Source organism: Mirounga angustirostris, unplaced genomic scaffold (assembly GCF_029215605.1).
Source record: "Mirounga angustirostris isolate CCGP_5_RB_7025 unplaced genomic scaffold, mMirAng1.0.hap1 SCAF_3, whole genome shotgun sequence".
Classification (NCBI taxonomy): domain Eukaryota; kingdom Metazoa; phylum Chordata; class Mammalia; order Carnivora; family Phocidae; genus Mirounga; species Mirounga angustirostris.
The window spans coordinates 53,205,614-53,217,830 of record NW_026991711.1 but is presented as its reverse complement, the minus strand read 5'-3'; the positions used below and the strand labels follow the sequence as shown (position 1 = coordinate 53,217,830).

At 42.9% G+C, this 12,217-nt stretch overlaps 1 protein-coding gene across 8 annotated transcripts in view; it reads left to right on the top strand.

The window, feature by feature from the left end:
• Window positions 1-11,715, top strand: part of ENOX1 (ecto-NOX disulfide-thiol exchanger 1) — a 550,660-nt gene extending 538,945 nt beyond the window's left edge. For all 8 annotated transcript variants that reach the window (XM_064586067.1, XM_064586069.1, XM_064586066.1 and 5 more), the window contains 2 exons: window positions 1,269-1,354; window positions 11,160-11,715. In XM_064586067.1, the coding sequence (XP_064442137.1) occupies window positions 1,269-1,354; window positions 11,160-11,291 (218 nt within the window). In that variant the 3' untranslated portion in view covers window positions 11,292-11,715. The remainder of the gene's footprint in view (window positions 1-1,268; window positions 1,355-11,159) is intronic.
• Window positions 11,716-12,217: the final 502 nt, after the last annotated feature.

The window sequence follows — 12,217 nt, the reverse complement described above, 5'->3', positions numbered from 1 at the left end:
TCTCTGAAAACTAAGGTTTTGGCATTATGGAGAAATAATGAATTACTTGCACCTTCCTCATCTCTCTGTTAACCAGTATAAACCTCATACAAGCAGCGTTCTGAGGACAGGTCTTAGCGCGGACTGGACCCTTTGGTTCTCTGTCCTCAGACGAAGGCTCAACTGGGAACTTTCCTTGAAACACTGACACTCATCCCAGAGCATCCCAAGCATCACACAGGAGCTCAGGAGGCCACGAGACCCTGTCCCAGATCAATCCAAGGTCACCCTGCAATTCCCAGAATGACCTTGTGCAAGAACAATGTGCTCCTTGAGGGTTCACCCTTGCATTTCGGACAAGTGTAGGTCTTTCTTTTGACCTTTGGCTGTCAAGCATCAAAGTTGCCCAATAAACAATGTGAGGGCTTATCCTCAGATTTAATTCATCTCGAAGCCTACTTAGAACTAAAAAGTCAGTCTGAACACAGTTTCCTAACAAACAGCTGCATACAATCTATGGAGCCTTGCTTTTGGATATAGGAGCAGGGAGGATAGAAAGCCCTTCACTTCAGCCCTGACACCAACGCCCAGCTTTTCATTTGTCAGTACAATGTTGACAGTTGATTTCACAATGGAAAAGACTTCCGATTTATAATCAGACTCCAGCCAAACCATCCATTCCTAGGCCTTTTAAAACGAGCTTGTAAATTACAGCAGCGAGGAGGAGAGAGTGAGCTGGCTCTGTTTAAATAACAGCAACAACCAGGAGGAAATAAAGCTTTTAGAAAGCATCTGGGCTTCCTTCAATGGCAGTTAGGAGAAATATGGATTAAATACTTTTTATAACTAGCAGCTGTAATTATCAGGGAAATCAGAGGCCGTGTGATCTCTGACACAGCTGTATGAGCCATTTTCATGCTGCAAGGTCCACTGAGGGAAAGAAGAATTTATCCTCCCCAAAACTACAATTTTATATTGGTAAATCAAGCATAAAATTGGTAGTTGAAATGCTTCCAAGAGTCTTTGTTTAGAAATACTTTTATTCATCTATATATTATCTCAGAGTCTAGCTTTTCTAACCACTATCATACCAGAAGCTAGAGTGTTGTTTGCCACCTTACTAGGACTGTCTTCAGAACGGACTGTTACCGAGTGCTTGTTGAGTGCTGTTAAAAATGGTGAGACCATAACTCAGCCTGATGAAACCATTACTGGGGTTAAATGACATTATTTGACTCAGACTTTTATTTGCCTTTCAGTAATGTCCAATGTTTGTCTCTTTAATTCAGGGATTATATCAACGTTTCTTCACGTCCATCCTTTTGGAGCCAACATAGAGTATCTCTGGTCATACATGCAGCAGCTGGACTCCAAGGTACACTCTTTTTCTCCAGGGGACTTGCATTGCTAAAATTTAGCATGTTGTTTTCCGGCTGTAGGTGGACCCCGCGTGAGCTGCATCGGGGATATAATGGCGTTTGAAGATTTATCAGTACTTCACAAGGACCTCCGTTTTGGGCAGATAGCTGTCTTCTTTTCACTTGCTTTTTTCTTTATAGAAATAAGAGCAGTTATCTAAAATGACAGTGACTTTCAGCAGATGCCAAATTACTCTGAAAAGCATATGAGGGACTGAAAATTACAGGTTGGCCTGAAAGTTCCCCAAAGAGGGAGAAATCAGGTCAGGGTGGCTAATGGGGCATTATCCTGAGACCATATTCTCACAGGATTCTATGGTAAGGACTCCACCTGATAGAGGGAAAATCACCTCAAATAACATAAAGATCTGATACGACTCTCAAGAAAACATATTAATGGTTGTTTTTCAGCATTATTCTCTAAATGGAAAAAATGACTGCAAAGTTATTCTCAGCGGTGCCCCCCAAGGGAGACACCCAGAGTCAGGACATCACTCTTCATTTCTCTGAGGCTCAGTTTGCCTTGTCTGCAAATTAGCTATGCTCCTAACCCATTGCAGTATTTGTATTCTAAAAGAGAAAGGACAAAAAGAGCTCAATGTGTGTATCAATTTATGTATCAAAATCCGGTGAACAATGAGAGGGGCCCTTCTTGAAATAAAGTCATGTCATTAAGCAGCATTGCTGGGGGAAACCTTGGAAGGGGATGGACACAGAAGCAGAGAACTGAAGCCTACCACTGAGTAGCTTGTTAAATGTCCTGCTGGGAGGGAAAATGGAAATAAGCTCTTGCATAGAGTGCAGCAAAGTACCTGGAATGTGTAGGACCAGGCCCCGGCCCACAGTTCTGTGACCCTGACTACACACCTACAAACCATTCTAAATCTTCAATGGCCAGTATCAATTAAATGACTACACTGTGCTCTCAGTTTGAGTCAAATGATCTTACCAATTCATGATCCCACAACTGCTTAACCTTTCTAATGGGTCTTATACTTCCCCTCTGAGAGAATCATCTGGAACAAAAAAGTATTTTTCAGTCACAGAGATTCATGCCCTTTTCTTCTCTTGCAGCTGGTAATAGGGTAGGCCAAAACAGAGTGAAGAGGAGATGAGGAGATTATAAGATTCTGGAAGTTCACGCTCGTGTCTTCTTTGTGGCCTCCCCTCACATGGACAGGGAGGGATAGAAAATGCTTATGTTAACTCAGATAAAATGAGAAGGATGAGCTATTCAATGTTACTTTGTTGAAATTAAGCTTTCTTAAAGGGCTTCTTTGTCTTTTACCCTCACCAATTTCATTAATATCAACCCTACCTTTGCCTGAAAGATGAAATACTGCTTTCACCAGTGTGGCGTGGCATAGAATGAGTCCTCAAGAAATTATTCCTATCGTTGCTATTATCCTTCCCTTGTATTGTTGACATTGCTTTCCTTCCCCTCCTAGAAATCCCAAGTGGGAAGCTTTTGTTGGGAAGCAATTGTTTTAGTATATACGTGAGTTTGTGTGTGTGTGTGTGTGTGTGTGTGTTGGGGGGGGGTGTAAAATCACCTGGTGGGGGTGATAGATAATGAATTATCTTGTTCTATTCTTAACCTCAGGACAGAGTGTCCATCATCCATTTGTTCAGGCAAAATTGTGTGGTCTCCCTCAGTAGTCTCTGAGGAGAGAATTCACACACCTGGTCCCTGGCCATAGATGATCGGCCTTTCTGGAAGGGATTCAGTTAAAGGGAATTCCATTTTATCTCAGACTGGTACTTTTATTTTAGAAGATAATGAAGAAAGCATTTCCTTCACAGAGGAAATACACAGGGTCTTCCCCAGACAGCCCTCTATCTCCTGAATGAAATGCTCAGTAGAGCTGTCAAATTGTTTCCTCATCCCTGAAGTAAAAATTATATAGAAAAAGTGCTCTAAAACTCCTAGGTGCCAGCAATTAGACCAAGTATTCTTTCTATCCCAGTGAGGCTGAAAGGATATTTAGACTTTTTAATCCAGAGACCAAATTATTGCTCTGTACTGGAATTCCATATCGCCAGGGCTTTAAGCAGCTTAGAAAACAAAGTAATGAGAGGTTTGCCCTTTAAGTACCCACCAGGGCCTTGTCCTTGTATCAGCTGCCAGAAGGCTCCGAATCCTGGAGCCACCAGCAGCCCACTGACGCTAAGGCTCTCCTGGTGCGCCTGCCTCTGGTTAATCAGAAGGAGGTGGGTGTCACCAGGACCCCCACCAAGTTTTGGTTAATGTTGCACAAAGGCTATGGATTCAGTTTAGCCTCCACGACACGGAGGTTTCGCTGATTCTAGTAGGATGGGTTTTTTAAAATTCCAGTTAGAACAGCACAGTTTGACATCAGACAACATCACCATTACGACAATTGTAAAATAACATTTAGATTCTGCCTACCCCAGTGCTGATGAGAGCAAGGAAAGCAGGCTCAATCAATTCAGCCTGTAATGAAGCTGATTTTATTAGGATTTCCCCAAAGGCCACATATGAGTATAAGAATGATTAGAAATGGAAGGAGAGCCAGGAATTAATTTAAATTATGCTGGGCATGTGAATTGCACATGGCTCCTAAAACTGTATAGCCCAGTAATAGGCCATTTTCCAGTTAAATATTATTCCTGCTCTTGATAATGATATTTGCATATTTTTCTCTTCTCAGCCTCTTCTAAACCACCACCTCTCGTTCACTTAGCCCTCTTGTAGCAGAATGTGATTATATGACCACATCACAAAGATTCACTCAGAGGAAGGCAGGAGAAGGGTGGTGGGGGGAGATGGCTTCCTAAAACTTTGCCGAGTCAAAAACTGTGCCCTGGGTGCAGGCAGGTAAGCTCTTCAAGACAGGCAGCACTATCCTGAAATGGTTTCCAATCAATACAGAGAACTCCCCCAGGTCAGCCCAGAGCCCTTCAAGCCTGACCCTGACCCTAAGCAGCAAGAAAGTCACATTGAGTTGAGCATTAGCAGATGAGTATTTCCTGTCCTACAGTCAAGAGGAGAGATTCTTCTGCTCTTCCCCCAATTTATGTATTCTTTAGGACTTAAGTTCTCCCAAGCGTGTCTGGCTGCCCCCTCTACATATGTATAGCCTCCTCCCAAGGCCCACCAAGTAGATTTGATTCTGAAAACCAGACTCAACATAATACGGCCGCTGATACTGGAGGATTTACAAAGACCTGCCATTTTGACATACCACCACTGTTCACTGACGGGCTTGGGTGCTCATAGGCATGTGTACATCTCCCACCAGAAGGGCAGGCCATTTGCATGTCTGTACTAAAAGCATACCACGGGAAACACAAAATTAAAATACCTGGTCAGTTCCAAGGAGATTCAAATTGGCCATAACTGGAGAGCATTCTTGCCTAGACTATAGTTAGGCAGTAAGGGTAGATGAAATGTTCTCAGTGGTGTTTGTAAGGTTCCCCCCCCTCCGAAAAATCTTCATTATTATGTATATTCCAGTGTTCTCCTAAATCGCCACCCATCATAATATGTTAATGAGTGAGTTTTCTGTTGCTTAGGCTATAATGAGTGTGTTTTTTAGATATGACAATACCTCTGGAAAGCACATGATAAATGAAGCATTGGAGGTAACAATACTTCCATTTGGCTACATAAAGAATAAAAAGGAAGTTGCTCACACACAGCAAGAGAAACTGACAAGGTTACCAGGGACCCAGTGAACACTGGGATAATTCACTGCTTTTCATGAACCCAGCACTGTCCTAGGGACCAGGGAAGAACAGGGGATGGCCAGAGCACAAAAGAAATCTAAGAAAGAACACCGCTCTCAAAAGGTTTGTAGTCTAATTCAGGAAATGCCAGAATATTTATGAAATAACTGGATAATCAGACATGAACTAATGAAGCGCTATTCCAGGCAGGCAGATCTTTAGTGGGACAGAAGTTGGAAAAGGGCGACGTTCACGTGAGCCCATGTTTACCAGGAGGTATCTCTGTGTGCTCACCCTCACACCCCCCCTGGGGCACTGTCGCCAACCTCCCCCTTCTCCCCTCCCTTCTCTCCTTCTCTCATTTTCCATCCAGATCCTTCTTTTTCTCCTTCTAATTCTTTCCTTCTGTTTATCTTCTTCCCCCTTTCTTTTCCTCCGTCCCTCCCTCCCTGTTCCTCTTCTTTCTAGTTCTTTCCTGTGGTCTTCGTAATTCCTCCACTGACATCTAGCTTCTTTCCTTATTCCTCCCTCCCTCCCTTCCCTTCTTTCCCCATCCATATTCCGCATTTCACTCTGCAAAAGTTTACTGTAAGGTGTCTGTGTGCTGATGCTATGTGGTGCCCAGGGAGACGAAGAATGAACAAGATTTAAATGTGCACTAAAAGCCAACAGTCAGTTTATCCTATGGAAGGAAATTTGGTTTTGCAATTGGCTTCTCGGACTCTCCAGCCTTGACAAAGCCTATGCCAGGTCTTTTCAGTGCCTCAAACAAGAACCCTCATCACTTGGCTTCTCTTGCCTGGCTGTATGGGACATGGAGCCAACCATCCCCGTAATAAAATTGATTTATATCTGCTGTGTCAATTTATATCCATGCTTAGAGGCCCGGCAAGGAGGCAGTGGGCTTGGGCTGGAGTCAGCAAATCAGAGGTAATTTATAAGATCTGCTTGATTTATTCTCTGCAGTGTTACCAGCACACAAGCTCCTTGGTTACGTGGAGCCTTTATTCCTTCTCATCTTTTTTTTTTTTTCTTAATTAGAACAAATCAATCCTTTCTAAAAGAATAGATGTCAGACTTAGAAAATGTTAAACAAAACAGGGGTGGCCAGGGATCCACGGACAACATCAAAGATTGAAAATACACAGACCACCCATTTCTTGAAACAACAGCCAGCTGAGTAAGCAGGTAATAAAAGCATCACATCTATGACAATCTTCCCCACTTTCTAGAGCATCAAATACGTGGTGTACGGTAAATGAGATTTTACAGGCACAGTGCATGTCTCTAACCTAGACGGCAATGCTGCACAGAAGTCTCTCAACTACATCTCTTAGATTCTGCTCACAGCACCCGTGTGCTGTGAAGGCAGGGCTGGATTTGGCATCGAAAGCCCTGCACCGAGTTCTAGCCCCTCCACTCACCCGCTGGGCGAGCACACCCTTCCCTGTCCCCCAGTGGCTTCCATCGAGGACAGACAGGCGCTTAGAGAGAAGCCCTGACCTCAGGATGGATTTGGGGAAGGGAACCCTGCACAGCTGATGACAGAATGGGTACGTCTCACTCTGAGCTCGGCCAGTAAGGTCCGGCTGCTTTGTTTTGTGAGCACTCCAGGATTCTTTCAGTTCTCAAAACCAAGAAATGATCAGTAGGAAGATAAAGGATATTGCCAAGGCAAAATTACAAGAGCTGACAAATTATTTAGGAGGAGGAGAAAACAGAATTAAAGTAAATGAAAATATTTGTCAAGTAAAAACTCTTTGGCCATAGGGTAAAACAAAAAAAAAAAGGATAAATTAAATTCTCTCTTTGTTTTGAAAATCCCAAAATGTGATATATCATCAAAGTTATTTTGTCAGGGTATATAGAGAAAGTTCTAAAAACCATCAAACTAACTTGAAAGCAACTTCTCCTTGATCTTTCTTCCGGCATGAGATACAAAACATCTTCAAGGAAATGCTCTAGAATTCATCTCAGAGCCTTATTAAAGGGAGATTTCAGACAGGACTTCATTTGAGGCGGTCTGTTCTATAATCGTGCCCCACCCCTGTCCACATTCAGGCGGTGACCTTGAAGCTTGAAGCCAACGGCAGCTTACTAGCGTTAACTACTTTTGAGGACATTCCTTGCCATTGTACTAATTTCTGGTTCTGTCAAAATCCGAGGAATGGCAATTGGTCATCCAAACTAAGTAACCATAAAAATTTCAAATCCCAGTCTCACTACTTACTTGTGGAACCTTGGGTGACATATTTAACATCTTTGTGCCTCAGTTTTACCCCCTGTAACATGGGTTTTTATGGATTATGTTGTGTATTAAAATGACTTACTATATGAACAGTACTCACAACAGTATCTGGCACACAGCAAGTGCTACTGAGTGTTGGTTGCCATTTGTTTTGTGCTTTATTTTATTAAGAGTTTTTTTTTTTTTTTAAGACTTTATTTGACAGAGAGGGAGACAGCGAGAGAGGGAACACAAGCAGGGGGAGTGGGAGAGGGAGAAGCAGGCTTCCCGCTGAGCAGGGAGCCCGATGCGGGGCTCGATCCCAGGACCCTGGGATCATGACCTGAGCCGAAGGCAGACGCCTAACAACTGAGCCCCCCAGGCGCCCCCGTTTTGTGCTTTAAAGTGCCATGAGGACTCAGGAAGGAGTGGCTCCCTCTCTCCTCCAGCATGCTACTCCAGCTTCCTCTGTGGTTCAAGCCTAGCCTCGGGTCAAAAGACATCACAGAAAACAAGATTCCCCATGATTTGCTTGCTGTTTTGGTGAAGAGTTGCTGTAGGGGCACCCAGGCATTGGCACTGGGATGTGTATGAGCTGGTCGAGTTGGGAACTCTGTTTGTTACTGATGTTGATATCGCTCTAAAGTCTTAGTCATCACAGACCTGCCCTCTAGTACACAGGCCCCGGCCCCCAACAGGGAGACAGTGACCAAGAGGACTACTTCCGGTGCTCAGTCCACAGTCCCCGGCCCCCTGTGGCATTTGGCGTCAGTGCTCAAAAATAAGGCCAAGGAGTCTGGATCTGCAGCCCAGCTCCACACTTAGTGCCTGGGTTACCTAATCTGTCTGGACCTCAGTTTCCTCATTTGTAAACTACTCCCTGTCTTATGAGAGTGTAGTGAGAACTAACATAAGTGTTTGCGAAAGTCTGGAGAGGACAAGGTTTTCCAGAACTCCCGAGCTGTCGCACTTCTTCACTTCGGGGCTGCTGGGCAGCACCGCCTGTCCTGACCCCAGCTGGTCTCCTGCATAGATAGGTGTCACCTTCACACCAGACCTTTGTTTTACCCTCAAGAATTTAGCTTCTCTCTCTCCTTCCTAAAGAGCACTACAAAGCTCCTTTCCCTACTTTGCCAAGGGAGCTGACGGTTATCCTGTAAACAAGCCTGGGATGGGCCGGCTGTTAACCTGGGGGTCTGGCAGCTTCTCTGTGGCTCTGCCTGATCAGGGGCAAGGGTGGCTCATCTCAGGAGTCTCACCTGAATTGACTGCAGACTGGAGCCCACCATAGACAGCCTGTGCTGTCTTTCTCCAAAGGAAGGAAAGGAGGTGAGGAGGATAACTTGGCTTCAGAAAACTGCCTTCTGGACCAAGTGAAAACTGGGTTTGACCACACACTTTTCTGTATTTGTTTGCTTTGGCTTAGGAGCGCAGAGCTGGACTCACCTATCACAAAAAGTTTGGTAACAGAGTGTCGTATTCTGTCAGCATTGCCTAGTGTGTATACAGAGAGAAAGCATCTCGTTCCAGGCACCATGTTACACTTTATGTATAATCCTCATGATTAGGCTGAGAGATTACAACATCTGTTATACACATGAAGAAACTGAGTTACAGCTGTTAAATGACCTGCCCATGGTTACACAGATTGGCCCTACCCAGATTAAAATCCAAGCCTGTCTGATTTAAAATCCCATTGTTAACCCAAATATGCCTGATCTTAAGAATTACCTGGGGTGATTATCAAAAATAGAGTATATGAGCTACACCCCAGATCAGCTGAATCAGTCTCCAGAGAAGAGGCTAGGGAATCTGAGTTTTTTTAACAGGAACCCCAGGTGATTGATATTTTGAAAGTAAGCACTACATTCCTGGTTCTTCACCCACGGCTTGCTGAAATCATGCGGAGCACGTAAAACACACCAATGCCTAGTTCCCAGGCACAAGCAGTGGGTTCTTTCCCAGTTCTGTCTTTGAAAAGGCACTTAACTCTCTGTAGTTCACTCTGTTTTCTTAGCTATAAAACGAAGATACATCTTAACATTTTTGACACATGTATCTAATAGGAGTGTTGTGACAATGGAATTAGGATGCTGGTGAAGGCATTCTGCACAGTGCTCACTGAAATGAAATGTTTCAAAATCACATGAACCTTTAAAGCATCTGTTTAATAGGCTTTTGTGGGCTGACCTGGCAATCTAATAATCCTTTTAACATGGCTTTGTAGGAAAATGCATTCAGATTTCAAAATAATTCACACAAAAATTTTAGAATGCAATTTATTTCAACTGCCTCGAAAGGGTTTTTTTTTTTTTTTTTGAAATATTGAATATATCATGTGAATGGATATTGAATATATCACGTGAAATCTTTTCCATGTGAACGTTACATGAAAAGCTGATTTGACTTCTTGGTCTTTTGGTCTCTCTTTAAAATAAATGTTAAATAAGTTTAACATTTAAATGTTAAATGGAAAGTGCAGACTCTAAAATGATATCTATCCAGTGATTGTACCATGAAAAATAGTAATAGGTCTGATTCATTAAACCTTTCTATGTGCCAAATCTATGCTAAGCCAGTAGTCTTTATACATCCTTATTACACTTTGTTATTCCCATTTGCTGAGGATTAGAGAGACTAATTATCTTGGTTGGAGTCATTTAGCTCATAGCAATAGTAGATACAGGATTCAAACAAAAATGTTAGCCCTCTGGTTCCAGGGTCTTAGCCACCTTGCTATAGGAGATCCCTATGCAAGCACATGGGCTGGGAAACAAAGACAGGAAAATGAGAACAATGGCTGTGTTAGAGCAGAAGGATTATGGTTGATTTGTCCTTTATTTAAGGTAAAATGAATTATTGGCATAAAAATGTATGTAATAGAGAAAAATAGGTAGAAGAAAAAAAAACTACATTAAAAATCTACCTGGGGGGGGGGTGCCTGGGTGGCTCAGTCAGTTAAGCATCTGCCTTTGGCTGGGGTCATGACCCCAGGGTGCTGGGATTGAGTCCCATGTTGAGCTCCCTGCTCAGTGGAGAGCCTGCTTCTCCCTCTGTTCCCGGCTCAGTGCTCTCTCTTGCTATCTGTGTCTGTCCCTCTCTCTCCAATAAGTAGATAAAATCTTTTTTAAAAGTTTTTTTTAATTTAGAAAAAGAAAAAACTACCTGGAAGGGTGCCTGGCTGGCTCAATCGGAAAAGCATGCAAATCTTGATCTCAGGGTCCTGAGTTCGAGCCCTATATGTGGTGTAGAGATTACTTAAACAAATAAAACTTAAAAAAGAAAAAAAAAACTACCTGGATTTTAAGAATGGATGTTGAGATTTTCATGGTTGTTGGTTCTGGGTTTTCATTTCATTCTAAACCTTTATGGTCTTCTGGTCTCTGTGAAAATTAAAGAAAGAGAAGTTAGGGTGGCCGGAAATCTACCCATATGCCCTTTGGCCCTCACTGAGTGAGATACAAGCACTGCCCTTAGTCGAAGAGGATGAGGGCACCCGGAGTGGTGATGAACTTGCACTCAGCCCTCTTAAATCCCATTCTCATCTCCTTTTATATCAAGGTGGGGAGGGCTGTTCACACAAGGCACTACCCAGTAAGCCAGCCATCCAAAGGAAGGTGAGCCTGGGATTCGCGCCCCTCTGTCTCCTACCTGCCCAGCCCCACCGGCTGCTCGAGACCAGGACAGTCACTTCCAGTGCTTGACCAGCGCTCCTCTCCTCAGCACGTTACTTGACAGCCAAGTAGTGTCATTTATCTCCCTGGAAAAGTGCATCCTTGCCCAACCCCTTGCCTCCTTGCAGACGAGTCTTGTTCCCAAAAGTGACTTTTCTTCCTTTCTAACAGATATCTGCAAACGAAATCGAAATGCTTCTGATGAGGCTGCCACGCATGTTTAAACAGGAATTCACAGGCGTGGGAGCAACGTTGGAAAAAAGGTGGAAGCTGTGTGCCTTTGAAGGAATTAAAACGACTTAACTGTGAAGAGCCAGCAAGTCTCTGGAGACGAAACCACCTGAGTGGGCCAGGGCTGTGCAGCGTGAGCACTGGAAGCTGGGGTTGGTCCGGCCTGGGGCCCCTGTGGAGCCATCGGGGCCTGACTTCAGTTACATCTGTGGTGTTCTCCTGTGAGTGGAAATGTGATTGTGTACCAGTTCCCTAAAACAAAGCTTCATACTGTGACAGGTCTGTTTCCTATGAACACCAACGATTCCACAGTCATAATGATGGCAAAATTTTAAAATATGCTACATTTGAGAATAGCTCACCCAGCAAAATATTTACAGTTCATGACGGTGTAGCAATGGTCGTCGCTAGGCTACGGAGTTGTATATGTAATGTATAGCTGAAATCAATCAATGACATTTTCCTGAAAGCCCTTCTGTTTTAGTAAAAAAATAAATAAAAACAAAAATAAAAAGTAATTTTAGAGTGAGGAAAAATCATACCAAAAGAAAACTTGAATATGTGTCTGAACATTTATTGTATTTTGTAAATTAAGTTATATGCTATTCCAGGGACTTTTTGCCTTATTGAAGAGGCAGAAAAGATTGGACTCCTTGGACTCCTTGAGAATGCTTTATCAAGAATATTATTTTTCTAATGTAACAATTCTCCATCATAAGTTCTTTTAACATGGACTGCATAACGATTTTCATAAAATGTAAATAAAGGCAAAGCTAGTGCTACTGTCTTGTACTTGGTATGTAATATTCAGGTTTATGCATCAAAATAAACATTCAGTAAATACTCCTGTTATAAATTTTATAGCAAAGATATTAATTTTTTTCAATAAATATGACTTCTGCCATAAAGGTTTTGCAAATTATTCTTTGATATACCTTACTTCACCTTTAAGAAGTATTCTTCACATTATTCAGTCCCATCCCATATCCCACCATTTT